This window comes from Callionymus lyra, chromosome 5 (assembly GCF_982586985.1).
Source record: "Callionymus lyra chromosome 5, fCalLyr1.hap1.1, whole genome shotgun sequence".
In the NCBI taxonomy this organism is placed as follows: Eukaryota; Metazoa; Chordata; class Actinopteri; order Syngnathiformes; family Callionymidae; genus Callionymus; species Callionymus lyra.
In genome coordinates, this window is record NC_141822.1 from 25048957 (window position 1) to 25066678 (window position 17722).

General features: G+C 39.0%; 3 protein-coding genes across 7 annotated transcripts in view; all 3 read left to right on the forward strand.

Moving 5' to 3' along the window:
- Positions 1-3263, forward strand: part of dmd (dystrophin) — a 235127-nt gene extending 231864 nt beyond the window's left edge. For all 3 annotated transcript variants that reach the window (XM_087791572.1, XM_087791573.1, XM_087791574.1), the window contains one exon: positions 1238-3263. In XM_087791572.1, the coding sequence (XP_087647698.1) occupies positions 1238-1356 (119 nt within the window). In that variant the 3' untranslated portion in view covers positions 1357-3263. The remainder of the gene's footprint in view (positions 1-1237) is intronic.
- Positions 3264-5361: 2098 nt separating this feature from the next.
- On the forward strand, positions 5362-13669 carry gtf3c3 (general transcription factor IIIC, polypeptide 3). The gene is made up of 19 exons (XM_087791590.1): positions 5362-5520; positions 5602-5674; positions 5847-6178; positions 6249-6372; positions 6468-6659; positions 7374-7539; positions 7645-7792; positions 7853-8006; positions 8124-8227; positions 8289-8460; positions 9393-9595; positions 9665-9766; positions 9830-9962; positions 10663-10888; positions 11611-11665; positions 11746-11881; positions 12946-13070; positions 13141-13293; positions 13412-13669. Exons 1-19 carry the CDS (start codon positions 5428-5430, stop codon positions 13532-13534), a joined length of 2814 nt encoding a protein of 937 aa, XP_087647716.1. The 5' UTR covers positions 5362-5427; the 3' UTR covers positions 13535-13669.
- Positions 13670-15908: 2239 nt separating this feature from the next.
- hecw2b (HECT, C2 and WW domain containing E3 ubiquitin protein ligase 2b) overlaps positions 15909-17722 on the forward strand; it is a 35679-nt gene continuing 33865 nt past the window's right edge. For all 3 annotated transcript variants that reach the window (XM_087791591.1, XM_087791594.1, XM_087791593.1), the window contains exon 1: positions 15909-16322. The gene's annotated coding sequence lies outside the window, so the exon portion shown is untranslated. The remainder of the gene's footprint in view (positions 16323-17722) is intronic.

Sequence of the window (17722 nt, forward strand, 5' to 3'; positions counted from 1 at the left end):
CGGACAAAGTAAATCCAGTTCCATTTCGCGACGTCATATGGACGTACATTTTTGTAAAATTAACTCTAAAAAGGAACAAATTACTCTGAAAATAATCCCGTTAGAAAGTAGAAAATGAGTGAAAAATTTGAATTTTGGGTGAACTTAAGAATGTGTTACATTAACAAACTTATTTTTAACAATGAAATGTATGATCCCGCCTCTGGTTGAAAACTAAAGTTTCTAATGCAGTCGCTGGGCCGCATGAAAAATCTACTAAAGACCCACTCTTAAAAAATAATACTTAAAATGTGTTTCGTTGGAACAAGAAGTGCAATAAATCAACTAACTGAAGCTAACAATATGATAACTCACTGAACAATTCATCAAACGTACAGATTAGCATGTAGCCGCCATGTCATAAATACACACTTTTTCCAGAGTACGTCCAGTATACTGGAGAAAAACGCACAAGAGAGAATTAAACGGAGAGATAAACAGAACTATATAGCAATGAAGGGAGGTGCCCAGGGAATTTTGAGAGTAGCAAATGAATATATTTCGTCTGCTCTTGCACATATAAATGAGCAACATTACTAAATATATTCCCACAGTGTTGGCGGAGGCTTGTGCTGAACCTCCGCTACATTACAGTGTAGGAAGGGTCGCGACCTTTAATACTCGGAGCCATTTGTGCTTCTCTGGTGTGTTGCATTTATGAAGTCAAAATACTGCTGTAGAAAATCCAGAGTTGTATTTTAATTCCTGCACAAAAGCAACTATCAGCAGCAAAAAATCCATAGAAAACATTTATCCAGTATAAATATCTTACTCTTATTTGTTACAGTTATTATACTTTGAGTAAATCTTGTGCATAATCAGGTGTTTTACTTTGCAAGTAACTTAAAATCAAAGACTATTTAGATGAAAGACTTACCTGTGCAATGACTTTATAATTGTCATTTTATAGAAATATAGATTGTGTAAAAATGTAGAAATACGATGTTCAAATGTTTCAAAATGTTTCATTCATTTGACTTTGATCTCAAGAGTAGAAAAAACTGTCTGAAATTCAGAAATGAATTTAATTATCCATGAATATTTCAATAATTTAAAACAAGTACAACGTAAAAACCGTGTCAGCTGTCAGAAACATTTATCCACGATCGGTTCAGCCGCACGTTGTCGGTCACGCTTTGCCGATTTTATTGCGCCTCGCTGCCGGTTCAACCGCTCACCTCTCGCCCTCCGTTCTCAGGCCCCAGCATCGGGAGTCTGTTCCACATGGCCGACGATCTTGGCCGCGCCATGGAGTCGCTGGTGATCGTGATGACGGACGAGCAGAGCGCCGACCAGCACGAGGCCCTGCCCCTCTGACCCGGCACCACCCCCACCCCCCCATCCTACCGCATGCTTTTATAGTCAAAACAACTGGATTGAAAAACAGTTTACAAAGAGAATATATAACGTCTATTTTTGTGAGAGATTGCAGTTCCAGCATAAAAAGTTACAAAAAAAAACAAAAAACATTATAACGTGTAGATTTGAGTAGTTTCTTAAGACGTCCTGGAGTTGTTTTATTAAAAAGAGAGGCTGGTTTTTAAACTTCTATGCAATTGTATAAAGAAAATAGTGAGGGGGGGGGGCGAAGAGCGTTGATACAAACGACGAGAGTGTTCGGTGTGTTCATGCCATCTCTTTGTAGCCGTGAAAAGCGGGCGAAACATTTCAGACATTTGTACTAGTGAGAGGGTGATTTCTAAGAGCAACATGTGTTTGTAATAACGGCGTACACTACTTTCAAGGTAATGCAGGCATCCTGGATCTTTACCGTACGTTGTGTATGTGTGTGTGTTTGTGTGCGTGTGTGGAGAGAGTGCGTACTTTATGTGTCTGCAATTATCATCGCAAAATTTCACCGTTTTTTTTCCCGTCATCTGTCCATTCATCTTCCAAAAAAATTCAGGCATTTTTCCCTATAAAGGTGTAATTTTTAATTTAGGTGATTCTCCCCTGACCTGCTCTCAGTGTTGTCGGACGTGCCAACAAGTAATACACAACAACTTGCAATACACCTGATTGTCCAGCAGGTTACCCACTCCTGTCTTTCATGGAGGAACTCGTGCTTCTAGCATGGTTGTAGCATGTGGATCCAACAGTTGAAACTATTGCACTTCCATTCATGTAACAGATGAAGAGAGTTTATTGTCAACTTTAATATAATGTCAACAAAAAATCTTATTACCCATCTTAACTTTAACAGTTTTTCCCAAAAGTTGATCTATTTTTTTCTTTTTTTTTTAAATGTATCCCATTTATCCCATTTTATTTTCATTTAACTTATCATCTCAATGTGATCACAGGTGCTTAGCATGTTCACATGTTTACTTTGTCGATTTTACTTAAATAAAAACGACTGATAATCTTAAGAGTAAAATCTGGTTTAAACTTTTGGGCAAATCCGTAAGCGATCAGACGTGAGGTGAAAATGTGGCTCCACCGAAATGCAATATTATATATTTGTGGCTCCTTCAGTCAGACTGTGTGATTGAACCTTATGGTGATCCAGAGGAACTCGTCATGTTGCGTCATGTCCTGCTCCAGTATTCGATGAGTTTGTGAGAAACTATCCAGTTTTAAGAAAAATTATCAATTTCGAAAACGGTCAAAATAAATACTTGTGATTGTTGCACTGGAACATTACTTTTAAGGGTAACGTCGTAGGTTGATCGTGGAAGAATGTAAGTTAAAAAAGTATTTTGTGTTCTCAGAAAGACATATTTATTAACACAACAACTGCCTACTTTACCAAGAAGTAGATAAACCGCCTGTGGTTGATTTACACCCTCTTTACTACACAATGCTCATTTGAACTGAATGTTTTATTCTACGTTTGTATCCGGAGAGTTTTATATGATCCATTAACTCAAATACATGTGCACTACTGTCATACCTGGAATATACTCCATTTGTTGTTTTTTTTGAGTGATTTGTCATTTTTGAAGTATTTTCTCTTTGTGCTGTGTGCGGGTTAACTGTTTTTAGCATGTGTGACACGAATGAAACTCCATCAGGATTAAGATAGAACGACTCGTTTTCAGATCCACTGTCATCTCCGCGGAACGATTCATCAGGTTTCAGTTCAGACACTGAATTTTTATTTTTATTTCTCACATCTCAACCCCCGTCAAGCCCCTCAACATATCAGAGCCCACCAAATATATGCCTTACTACTGTATTATAAACTGCTTTACTGTATATCAATAAAGCACGCAGTTATGTTACGTCTGCCGTCTCTTGTGTGTTCTTGGATGCTCTTGAGAAAATATGGATTTATATTTAATTATAAAGAGATTAATGCTTTAGATTTTCTAAAAACACCCGGACCGTCCTGCATCAGAGAAGACTCAAAATAAACTCCTTTAGGAATGATTTCTCACCTTATATAATTGCTCACTTTCCTATAGACTTGACGTAAATGGGCTCCATTTATCATCCTACACTGTTGTCCTCTTTTTTTCAGGGGGAGGATAAGAGTGTCTGCAGAGGGAACAGAGAGCCAAAAAAGCTTGTTGGCTCTCAGGCAAGAGTTCTGCGTTGAGGTCATGTGAGGTGAAGCGATGCATTATTATCTTTAATTGGCCCAGTTGGGTTTTTTCTAATGTTGGTCTCATGAGGCGGCGTGTGCTGTGCCTCCGTTTGGCAACGAGAAATTATGTAAAATGGAATTGCTTTTTATATAGTTTCCTCATCTCCCCTCATTTTAAATATTTAAACTACGTTTTATTAATTTGTTTTTTATACCAAGCATTTGCAATGTTCCGACAAACGACGATATAAACTGCTTAATTCAACCAGAGAATGTCAAATAAACAACGACTGGGATTGTGAAAATGTTACAAGCATTTTATGACAAAACACTGTAGCTAGATGGATAGATAGATACAGTAGATGGATAGATGGATAGATAAATGGAATTATTGATCCTGCTGTAAAATTGTTTTTCCAGCACACAGCAACACAGACGATAGATTCATAAAACAAGAACAAAGTGCAATAAAAGGAAAATGCAAGATGACACAATCTAAATATAAAGATAAAGAACATGATCAAAGAAAAAGGATACAAAGATTAACCTGGAATATCATCTTTTCACTCCACTCCTGCCCCCAAACTCAGAATTATACAAATTAATAGCACAAGGAAAAAATATGTCCCTGAGTCTATTAGTGTTGCATCTGGGAAGGAGCATTGTGCTCTTCATCTGCTTCTCTGCTCACTGATGACAGTGTTGAGAGGATGACTGTCATCATCCATGATGGACAGTAGTTTGTTCAGTGATCTCCTCTCAGCAACTGTCACCAGTGAGTCCAGCTTCATTCCAACCACAGAGCCAGCCCTCCTGATCAACCTGTCCAACCTGTTGATGTTCCTCTTGGACACATTCCCACCCCAACATACCACAGCATAGAACAGGACACTGGCCACCACAGACTGGTAGAACATGCAGAGGAAGAAAAGTGGAAGCTTCTGAAGTTAACTTAATGGTACTTTATTTTTGAGCAACCCTTCTATTATTACAGGGTAGTACATTTTAGCACAGACTGGCAGCAGCTGGCAATAATTAATTAAATAAAGAGAAATTACAATTATGTTGGATCTTATCTGCTTGATAGCTTGACCTCTGCAAGGGTTTGAATGTCATCTGTTGTCTGTAATGTCACTTAATGAAAATATCAGACTTAAATAATGATTTATTGATCATAACTACACAGTTATTTAAAGAAATAGACAGAACTCTGACCTCTTCACTTGAAAGGGGACCATGTTAAGCAGTGGTTGTTATTTGAGATATTGATAAATATCAGCCATAAATGACAAGTGAATATATATTAAAATAAATGTATACAATTCGGTACTGCCATATAATTGTTGAATAGTAGTAGTTGAATTGCTGGGATCTGTTTTTTCCCTTCTCCACTATAGTCTTACTTCAACTGTAAAGTGTCTTGAGATAACTTTGTTATGATAAGACACTTTAAATAAAATTGAATTGAATTGAATTTAATATAAAAACGTACTGGTTTGTTTTTAGTTGATTTGAAATAAAAGTAGAAATGCAGAAAAACAACAATGACATATAAATCTATTTTTAAAAGTATATACCATCTTAAATTGGCATTGACAAATATTAGTTGTGCTCAAAAAATAATGTTGGCTTAAAAATGTAATTAAATCTTTATCAAATAAATCTATTTGAGCCTATAGTTTATTCGAGACATGGACAACGTGTACTTGTTTCGACCACTAGAGGGCAGTATAATATTTATTAAACAACCGCTAACCCGGATGTTGTTTGCAGTCACGTGATGGGTAGCTACAAACATGCTGCTATGATGCTGAACTTGATGCACTTGTGAGAACTGGAAGATAAAAAAAAAAGCCAACATGTCTGGATTTGGCGCAGAACTGACGGATTATCTCGAGGGCAGGATCACGTTTGAAGAGTTTGACAGGAGGAGAGACGAGAGGAGCAAACAGGTAGAGCAGTAAAATAGTCTTGAAAGATTTGAAAATATATACTTCCGTCTCTACTATGTTTATATTCGTCTTCTTTCGCAGCTCGGTGAAGAAACTGGAATCACAGGAGACGTTGACAATGAACAACCATCGACCTCAAAACTGGTTAAAGTTGGTACGTCTCTACATTTAGTCCGACTCGAAACAAACAGAATGGATAATATAAATAAAAATGATACAATTAAATAATTGAAAGGAAGACAATTTCAATTAAAAAGTCACCAATATTTGAATTCATAGTTTTAAATGTTTATTTGGAGGAATAAACTCAATGGTTCATTTTTCAGAGGAAGGGGTCAGTCCGGGGGTCCAGCTCGCCTTCGCCTCCATCCTCGGAGAAGCACCCCTTCCACCGTCCTCGGAGGAGGAAGAGGAGGAGGAGGAGGAGGAGGAGGAAGAGGAAGATGATGCCATGAGCTACGTGGATGACTTGGGCGACGAGGATTTCAAGGTGGAGGAGGCGGACGGGAAGGTCGCGGCCGCGGAGAAGTCGAAGAAGCGAGGGAAAAAGCGGGCGAAGAAGGATCCGAGGGACGACGAGCAGGAGGACGACATGACGGTCGGCGACGTGTTTGCGCTGGAGATGGAGCTGAATCGAGAGAACAAGAAAATGTTGAAGGTGAGGAAGGGAAGAGGACGATGTTCAGATGTGTTTTTTTTTTTTTACAAATGTTTATTTCATGCTACAGGCACGACGGAGTCGCAGCAAGCTTCCCCGAGCTCTCAGAGGCCTGATGGGCGAGGCCAACATCCGCTACGCCAGAGGAGAGAAGGAGGACGCAATCCTGATGTGTATGGAGATCATACGACAAGGTTTGGTCACTACTTCCCTTCCGTCACTTTTCTAGCTGATCCACAGCCAAGTGAATCATATTCGAGTGACTCTGAAATGCCTGACCTTCTCGCAGCTCCTCTGGCGTACGAGCCGTTCTCCACGCTGGCCATGATCTACGAGGACGAGGAGGATCCTGAGAAAGCTCTGCAGTTCAGTCTCATCGCCGCTCACCTCAACCCCACCGACTGTGACGAGTGGATCCGACTGGCGGAAATGTCTCTGGAGCAAGGAAACATTCGACAGGCAATCGTCTGCTACACGAAAGGTAGGGGGTTCAAGGATGTATCGATACATCTAAATATTGCAATACATTTTTTTTTTAAACAATATTCTATCGATTTTATATTTTTTCATGTTCTTTCTTTTTTTTTGCGTTCAAATCATATTTGATTTTGTTTTTGAATTTTTTATTTTTAAATATGTGCATGGAAAAATTGTTTCGCCAAATACAATTAACATTTTAGCAAATTTAATTTTCATCATAGTCATTTCACTTTTTATATTTAAATACATTTTGTGTAAAATAATTTGATTTACAACTAATATGCAAATATTCACGGCATGTGTTCATTTTTGTGTTCCTTAAAACTAGCCGCTACATGGCCGAAATTTATTACATCTTACGCAGCTAAAAGAGGAGAAATCCCGGTGATGACTGAGGACGAGAGGATACAGTCGACTCCAGCAGCTTTCAAAGCTGATGTTTGGACATATGTTTGTTTCAAAGTGAATGAAAGCAGTCATAACTTCAAAAATCATGTGGACTGTAAATTCCGCAATGCCAGATGGAAGTACCGTGCAATACTACAAATGTATCCTTGTTTCTACAGTATTTTATCTTATCGTATCGTTGCCCCTGATTCGTGATACACATCGTATCACCAGACCTGACGCTTAATTTTGAAGAAAAGATTATTATTGCCAACTATAGAAAGATCCATTTTGAATATTAATTGTATTTATTTAAATTTGTCACCAGCCATCAAGCATGATCCCACAAACGTGCGCTACTTGTGGGAGCGCTGCAGCCTCCACGTGAGACTCGGGGAACAGAAACAATGTATGGATGGATACCGAAGGATCCTGTCTCTGCTGCCCTTGGAGGAGGGCGAGCACTTCATGCAACTCTCCAAGGACATGGCCAAGTACTGGACTGATACTTCTACTTGCAATAAAAGTCATAATAAAACGTGTTTCTTTTAAATGTCTTATGTCTGCGTGGTGTGTAAAGTAAGTGTCTGTTTCTTCAGGAGCTACTATGAGACCAACGACCTGGCGTCTGCTCTGAGTGTGATCACGGACGCACTGGCCAGACACCCGGACCTGGTCAGTGATGACATCATCAACATGGCCACCGAGCTTTACATCGCCAACCATCAGTACAACAAAGCATTAGAGGTAAGTCTGTTCAATGTTAAACAATATCGCAGCATTATGTTTTTTTATCTTTGCGTGCAGATTTTGGTCCAGTTTTCCGGGGTCGTTTTGGTCGAAGCTGAAGTTAAACTAGACCCTACAGTTCCAGAGGAGAACGAATCAGAAAAGTTGAAGAAGGAGGAAGAAAAAAAGAGTGAAAGTGCCAAGTCAAATGATGAGGAAACGGAAAGGAATTGTGAGTCGCCCTCTTAAAATATAGCCTTTTAATTGTATTACAATTTTTGTTCAGCCCTTCATCACTCCAGGTGTATAATTTCAGTGCTGATGGTGTGTGTTTGTCTCGTCCGTCCAGGGATGATTAAGGACGTTGAGGTCCCAGACAGCATCCCAGTGGACCTGAAGGCCAAACTGATGATCTGCCTGATTCATCTGCACATCTACACGCCCACCCTGGAGGTATTGCCGATGACACTATGAACCTGTCTCACCTCGTGACGCTCACTTGTGGTCCTCTCAGGTGATGGTGTCGTCGCTGATGATGCAGAGTCCAGAGGGGATCGGTGACTTGTACTTGGACGTGGGAGAAGCTTACCTGGAGGAGGGCGAGTATCTCTCGGCTCTGCCTCTCTTGTCTGCTCTGGTGGTGTCTGAGAAGTACAACCTGGCCGTGGTCTGGCTCCGACATGCTGGTATACAAATATATTCTTTCTGTTTATTGACAAACAGTTAAGTCTCTATAAAGATTTGGGATTTACTTTAACTTGGCCTGAAAGTGTTCATTTGTAAAAACTAGGACCTAAAAGTAGGACTGTCAAAATAGTTATTTTTTAATATAAAATTGATCTAATTTTTAATCTGTAACTTTCCTGTGTCCGCAAGATGCCTTTTAGAAACATTTTTGTGTGTTTGTAAGTAAGTAAGTAATTTTTAGTTGTATAGCGCTTTTCCTGACCAGGGTCACAAAGCGCTTAAACAATCAAAACAATATTCAATAAAGTATATACTTTAAAGATAAAGATAAAACTGATAACATAAAAGGAGTTCCAGAAAATCAAGGAAAAGCCTGAACAATAAGTAATACTTCAATTCAATTCAAGGATCAAATTTAATCCATTCTTCTTTTTTTTGTTATGTTTTGAAAGCACAAGGTAGGACATTTATCATGAAACACGTTTACATTTTTGATTTGTATATTTCTTTCTTTGACAAAACAGTGTAATGCCAAAATAAAAGTAAACTGTCCCAATGTATAGTTGCATAAAATCATACTCCAACAATTTTAAGTGGCTTGTTGAAAATCATTAAATAGGGATATATCAATCAAACAAAACTTTCCTCACCTTTTTGAACACTGAAGGGGCCACAAGGAATTTTTCATTTACTTTTTAGCATTGTTTTCAGGGAACATTCTGAACAAAAAAACGTTTTATGTTTTTTTATTGGCCTTTTCTCAACCTTTTGAACATCCTCCTCCACATCCTTTACTTTTTTATAAGTAATTCCAGCTGCTTTGAGAGTAAAAGAAATGCAAATGATCTGAATAATTTTAATCATGCATTGATAAAACTTTTCAGTCAGAATTAGTGATTGTCTCGATTGTCTTTCTTTTGGGTTCCTCTAGAGTGTCTCAAAGCTCTGGGACAGAATGAAGAAGCAGTAGGAAGCTTCTCAAAGGTGGTGGAAATGGCTCCTCAGCACCTGGAAGCTCGCCTGTCTCTGGCTACACTGCAGCAGCAGCTGGGACGGCCAGAGTGTGCGCTGAAGGCCCTGGAGTCCATGTACGACACAGACACTCTGGCTCAGGACTCGTCCGCCGCTCAAAAGGCAAGACGCCACATCGAAGCACGCCCCAGTTATCCCGTCAAAATGTCAAACCAATATGTCCGCCGACAGGAGCTGAAGCTGCTCATCCATCGATCCACTCTGCTGAAGACTCAGGGAAGACTCCAGCATTACCTGGACGCTGTCATCAGCATGATCGCCATGTTGCTCAAGGTAACACTAATGGAGATGCTTACATACGACATGATTTTTAGAGTGTGTCGAATGTTTTTCCAGATGGCCATGCAGCGAGCGAAGGTGTCCGTTCGCTCCATGAATACAGGCGGTGAGACTCACCTGCGACTGGTGAAGGTGGCCAACGCTGCTCCGGTGAACGACGACCTGGAAGCTGCTTACCTGGACCCGAGTAGTAAGTTCCATTGATACATTATATGTGCAAAATATTGCCCACAAGGGGGGCAGAAGACCCCAATGAAAATCAAATGATGTCCAATTTTGATAAAAAAAATTAACACCTTATGCATCTCATACCAAATAAGGTCTTTTTTTTTTTTTAAGAATAACAACACTTTTTTTTGCAAGTGTATTGGCAGGATTCTAGTGATTTAATACATATTACGATACAGGGGTAAAAATATGATATATTGCGAGCCTTTAGGAAGAAGGATATATATGTAGAATTAGACAAAAAAACTCTTGATGAATTGTAACTGCTTTCATTTGTTTTGAATTTTTTTTTTTCCAAACATCAATTTTAAAAGCTGCTGGACTGTATCCTCTCGTCCTCAGTCAACACCCAGATCTCCTGAGATTGAATTGTTCCTTGAGCTGCGTACTACTTAATGACTAATTACAAAAATGAAAAATACGGTGAACAGTTTCATGTTAATTGTAAATAAACATATTGTTTTATATACCTTAAATTTCAATATTAATAGTGAAATAATTAAGACTAAAATAAAACCTGATTTGAAAGCCACAAAAACAACACATTTAAATATGAATACAGTGCTGTTGAATATTGATAAAGTCTAATGTAAAGAGATATTTGAGTTTATGCATATTTCCTCACACTCCTATTTGACTTGAGGGTATGTTACGCGTCTCAGGTAAAACCAGCATCCTGTCCAAAGAGGACTGGTGGCAGCTGCTGCTGACCTGTCTGGGAACGCTGTGTGAGGTGAAACGCTACAAGGAGGCCGAGCTCCTGGTCGACTGCTCCATGGAGTTCGACTCCTTCTACGACAGCAAGCCCAAGAGGAAGGCGCTGGAGTGTTTTGGCCTCTCAGCCTCGTTCCTGGACCACAACTATCACAAGGCCTATAACTACATCAGGTCAGTGTCCGTTATGTAGCTCCTCTTACTGGTGTTCCAGTGCTGTGTCTCAAATCGCATACTTCTCTTAGTATGCTAGAAGTTAGTATGCATCAGTTTAGTGTACGTACTTACTAGTACGTAAATTCTCCACAGATAGTATGTCTCAAATCAAACACTGCTGCTACACACTAACCGGAAATCACATGACAGCTTCTTCTTCTACTTCTATTTAACGATGTTTCAACCAGCTGTTTGAACGCTATCGCCGACACCTGCTGGCAGCACGTTTTGCACGTTTGGAAGAAGAAATAAAGAAAAAATATGAGAATCTAAATATTCGCGAGATATTTAAGCTGGTATCAGTACTGAAGACGTGTTTATCCTTCTACTGCTGCTGAAAATGCACCTGTAAGTATATGAATATATATGCATTTATATATGACGTAACTTCCGTTTAAAACGTCATTAAGATGGCGGCCGTTTAGTGTGGTTAGTGTCCATCGAACCATGCTCAGTTTTGTGGGCGTGTTAGTACGCATATTTAGTGTGCATGGCGCACTAAATTTCGCATACTAAGAATTGAGACGCACTAAAAATACTAACTTTTAGTACGCTAGTATGCGATTTCAGACACAGCACTGGTCTTAGTGATGCACCTGAAAAGGAAGGATTTTGTACTTTAGTGGTAGATAAAAAGTAATAAGAAATTGGGTTGAAACTGATTGGTTCAACTGTGACAGGTTGATGCTGATGGAGAAGGTGGATTGTCCACAGCTTTGGAACGTGTTCAACCAGGTGAAGCCCGCATGTCCACGAAGCTTTAATCAAAGAAGCAAAAGGATTCATGTTTTTTTAACTTTTCTTTCTCTCCTCAGCTGACCACGTCTTCCCACCACCAGCGACATCATCGCTTCTGTTTGCGGCTGTTGCTGAAACACCCCGAAAATCATGCTCTGAGTGTTCTGTGTGGACACAATGCCATGGTGTCGGGAAGCTTCAAACACGCTCTCAGTACGTCACGATGACACGACTTATTCTTTAATGGATTCTTGATGGGAGATAAATCGGTAACGTCTGTAAAAACATCCCTGGATCCAGATGGTGATTCAGACCAACTATGCTCTCGTTATTTTTGCGATAATCAACATTTCACTGGCGTTTAATTCAAATAAGGGGATTTTCGATGAAAATCCACAACCGTTTACATCTTTTTTTTCTTTTCCTGATTATCCCTTTTAGTATTGCTACTTCTTGGATTTAAACTTATTGTGTCGGTAACTTTACACAAATGATGAACGAGGGAAAATGGTATTATGTTTTAGAGGTGATAGTTTTGCTTAAATAACATTTGCTTTTAAAAAAAAAATCACTTCAAGTTGACTCTTGGACACGAAGATTAGCAAGCGGTAAAATTTTAAATGAAGTTCTGTTATCTGTTATGTTGGCTGTAATTTATAACCTATTTAAAGTGAAGCTAAAAGAATACGTTTTTGTCTGATTCCTACTGGAGAGGCTTTGGCTTGATTCTGATTTAATTGGATTAGGGGGTGTTTAAATGGAGATGGAACCGTTTCTCTGCGACCCTTTCACTCTATTTATTTATTCCTCATGAGGTCAAAGGAAAACTCATTAGACAGATCATGTTTATTATTATTATTATTATTATTGTTATTATTATTATTGGATCTGTTTTTGTAACTTAATTTTTTTCTTCTCTTAATTTTTTCCTTTAGAATTATATTGAGACTCTTTGACTCTATTTTTTTGCTTGATAGTCTCTTAACACAGTCACTGTATAAAATGGGGCCCCATAGGAAATGTCCCACCATTGCTCTAGTGGTTGTATATCCCAACTGTGATATAATCGTGTGTACATTCCAGCCCTTATTAAAACCCCTTCATAACCTTTCAAGTTATTTTGTAGACAGATGTTTAACAATTAACTAAAAAACGAAATCCTCCCTGACAGTTAGTTTTTAACTACACCATTGCTGACCTCATGCTTAAGCAATACACCATAATTGTAGTGTTTTTTGTGTGTATCTAACTGGACAAATGTCTCTTAATGTGTCCAGGCCATTACACTCGAGCCTTACGGGCTCAACCCAACAACCCGCTCAACTGCCTCTTCGTTGGTCTGACTTTCTTCCACATGGCAGGTCAGAAGTTCATGGCCAAAAGACACATGCTGATACTACAGGTACCGTTTGTTGGTGTTAAGATTTTTTTCACTGTTAATAATAATGGTGTGTGTGTTTGTGTGTGTGTAGGGTTTCTCTTTCCTGTGGCAGTATGTGGAGTTGAGAGGTGTGTGTCAGGAGAGCCTGTACAACCTGGGCAGAGCCCTGCACCAGATGGGTCTCACTCATTTGGCCATCCATTACTACCAGAAGGCGCTGGAGCTGCCGGCACAGAAACTAGAGGTGGGTCAACAGAGGCTCCTTCACTGGGGAGGCTGTGGAGCGAGTGTACTTCATATGGTTCAAGTCTAATCTGTACGAGGTTATTTAGAATACTTTTCTTTCTTTTTTTCCTCTGAAGGGGATCGCAGAGGATCAGACGGACCTGAGTCGGGAGATCGCCTTCAACCTGTCCCTGATCTATCAGAGCAGTGGGAACATGGAGATGGCTCACCAGCTCATCAACACACACTGTATAGTGTAGATGAAGTCACTGTGAGGAACATTCAAACCATGTTGGTTGAGATGCACAAAGAATTTATTTTTACATTAAAATATTTTTTATTACCTTTTTCTTCCCATCGTCGTCTTTATTCAACATCATTAAATGAGCCTGATTTGTAAATATTTCTGGCACAGTTGAGTATTTATTTCTTTTGAATTATGAACTGTAAGTATGTTTTTCATTATTACATTATGTATACAGTTTAATATGTCAATATGGATCAATAAACATGTGAGAAAACAAGTTTTACATGCAAAAAGTATCACTTTGAAGGAGAAAATAATACTTTGTCAGACTAAATAACAATAGAGCTAAATGTATTTGTTTTTTAATTAAGGTATGTGATATTATGGTGAACCCTGTGTTTCTATTACATTATGATTGAAATAATGCTCCTTGATACTTAATATTAAATGTTTATTTTCTTTCTAAAAATCCTGTTTTTTGCTCCACAAACAGCAAAGACAGCATATCGTCTTTTGTAAGAGCCAAGGTCTTAAGCACATACAAATTTAATATATACTGTATTTTACAGACTATAAGACGCACTTAAAATATTTTAGTACTTTAGTACTGAGAACGTGGATTTTGGATTAACAGACCTCAGTACATGCAGATGCAGGACTCTGGGTTGTCGTTTCCTCAACGTAAGAGACTGGCAAAGAGTACTAGGGCTGACTCAGGACTTTGTGGACTAGTGTCAACAAAACCACCTCCAGATAAATGTGGGTGAAAAAAAAAGGAGCTGGTTGTGAATTTTCTGTCGACACCAATGTTCTCCACCGGTGAACATCCAGGGTGGGGCCACTGAGAGGATGACATCATATACGCTGTAAGTACCGAGGTGTTCACCTGAACGACAGACTGGACCGATAAAATTGATGCTCTCTTTAGAAGTGGACGGAGCAGACTGTTCCTGCTGAGAAGGTTGAGTTCATTTGGAGTCCATTGGAGTCCTGACAGGAAGATGCTGCACAGTCTGGTGAGGAGGGAGATGGTCTGCCCCCTGTGATCAGCTCTTTTATAACAAATACAATGTTTTTAAGAAGTTGTTTCATTTTTCTTTCATTCTATTGTGCCGGCAGTAAAAATAATCTATCATTAGTAGTTGTTGTCTCGTTATAAATGTTTATTGCTGTTGATATATTTATAATTATTGATGATGTTTTATTATTTACACATTATTAATTTTGCTTTATTTATCAGTATCATTATTATTACATTCATTTTTTTTTTTGGTTTGTTTTTTGTTTTTTAATATGTGTAATGCAAGTACTTATATGTGCAGCTACTTCTGAAACGACTTAAATTTCCACAATGAGGTAAGAATAAAAGAATATCAGTCAATCGATATACTTAAAAATGTGCCTCACAATCTGGTGCACTTTAGATAATCATTCGGATTGAGGCACTGTATCCAGGAGCCTTGTGGACTAATATATCTATCCTACGCTTAATCCGGTGTGTCTTATATATGAAAATAGATCTGTTCTTTTTTATATTGGACCTTATAGTCCAAATAAAAAAATAGAGTATATATATATATATATATATAAAAATAAATGTTTTATTATTTGCACATTATTAACTACTTTGATTTACTTTGACTCCTAGTAGCAAATTAAGTAGAGTGGCAAATTAAGTAAAGAGATAGAGCAATGGGTTCTTAGCTTATATATATATATATATATATATATATACATATATTTTCTCTTGGTAGTTCGATATAATCCACTAAACTTTGTTCCCAATCACTGCACAATAAACAATGAAACTGTTATGATTATTTTCAAAATTAAAACTGTGTGATACTAAGTCTGAAATCTCAGCGAACGAGAGGTTACGAGAGCAAAATCCATTATGACGTAATAACGGGCTTCACTCCTCCTCCAACCTAACTGTAATAACGCCCCGCTTTGTTTATACGACGAGTCCCTTGCCGATGGAGACATTTTCGGGATCGATGACCTATCATAGCAGAGCGGGCGTGGTTACGGTGAACAGGGTTTCCTCTCCAGAAAGGAAGTACCTTTTCCAATGTAAATATTTCAAAATAAGAGAAATTTAAATCAACACATTGGTTGGCATTTAAACTGAAAAGCAAACGCTAAGCTAGTCAAGCTGCAACCAAGAATAAAAAATAAATAAGAAGTGGAAGTTTAACGGCATTGTTTTTTTTTTTAGAATGATGATCACTACAGTAGAGAAGATAACATGGACTAGAGTTCATAAAAAACTGTCCTCGTTTCTCCACACGTCACATGGGTTCGTGCGGGAAGTGTTTACGTTCCAGTTCCCCGCGGTCCTCCCGGGCTCAGGCTGGTGAACGAAGAGTAACGTGTGGAAGTTTCTACCGGGAGCTGCGAGGGGAAGTCGGTGTGACTGAAGCTGCGGCGCCTCCATGATGGCAGCGAGCAGCGGAAGCGGCGGGCGGATGTGAAGGAAGCGAATAAATAAGATATGAACGCGGATTTCTGCCCGACATCACGCAGCACACGGCGCCTGGGAACGCAGAGCTGGACGACGACAACCATGATTTTAGGATTTATTTTCCGACTGGTTGTGTAGTACGTGTTTTTTTTTTTTTTTTTGTTGCTGCTGCCGAGGGGCAGCCGGAGCTGCTCCCGGAAAATGAAGCGCCGAATCCCGGCTTGAGAGCCGATGAGGCGTCGGTGGAGTCCAGGGCCGAGTGGAGGTCTGTCGTCCATGATCGGAACACTTGCTTTTTCTCGCGTGAAACACGACGGATTGAATCTTTCCAGCGAGGGTAAGATCAACTTGTGCAATATCTCAAATTAAAAACAATTTGAATCGTTTTTTTTTTCTGTCCACAACCCCTGTTGTTTTTGATGGACTATCACTTCTTCACCAGCAGATCTAACACTTTCATATTTGAGGATGTTGACTGTGATTTGTTTTTTTAGAAACAGTCGAGATAAAAGTCAACATTGCCTTGCATCAAGTGCACATCCCAGCCTCGATCTGAGAATAACAGCCTCATCTCCTCAGATTTCCTCCCTGACAACATCATCTGCTCTAAGCTGCACACCACAGACACACACATCACTACACTAACATGTCCTTTTCACTTCAAAATAACAACCACTGAACACATCTGCACGACTGTCTGCTGTCACAGATGCAAGTGATGGTTAAACAAAGACTCATTGTCTCCTCCAGTGTTGAACTATTACTGAGGAACACGTCAAGTGTCATTTGATTGAATGTATTGAACTCAGTTCTTGCATCGATATATCTGTATTTGTATTTATCAATACCTGACTCTCGGTTATCTTTGCAGATGTTACCGATTTACCTCCCATTGAGGTTCTAGTGAAGCAGTAGATCCAAGTGTAGACAGTCATAGGATGGTTAAGTTACACAATTGTAGTTTCACTTTAGTTTAAAAAAATATTACTTTAAATCCTAGTTGCACTAAGAGTGGCAAATTAAGTTAAGAGATAGAGCAATGGGTTCTTAAAGTGACTTTAAATGTTCTTTATTAATATGGTTGGGTATCATGGCCAGTTTCCTAAATCAATTAGATTTCCATCCATAAGAATCAAATATTCTGATTCACAACCTGCTCTTGAATGCATTTTATTAAAATGTCCTTTTTTCCCCTCATTTTAAACAACAGTTCTACTTCATGCATGCTCTGCCCTCTACAGGCTGTCGGTGTGGGTTACCTTCCTAGCGACAGCCTTTAGAGGGCAGAGCATGCATGAAGTAGAACTATGGTTACAACTGTAACTGGTTGTTTTAAGTGCATAAAATAATGTGTAGTTGAAAATACAAATATGATTTTAATAATACAACATTAACATACAAATTTAGTCAAGTATTCAGACTGTTCTCTGTGATGGTGATGGAAGCCTACGTTATCGCAGTGTGATTCCTTGTCAAGTGGGTTCTGACTTCCGCACCATATCGGCCATGGCGCGTGTACAGTAGTCAGCCTCGTAATCTTCAATATTGCAAAATTATTATGAAATCAACCATTCACCATGCTGGTGCTTTTGTGTGATACCAGTCATGTGTGATCCTTAATGCTCTATTTCCACATATTTTCCCACCATTCTCTTCTGCACTGGAAACACGCAGATATAGTGTGTGTCTTTGTGTAGATGTGGCCCGGGTCATGACCGCCTCATTGTTCTCCAAGTG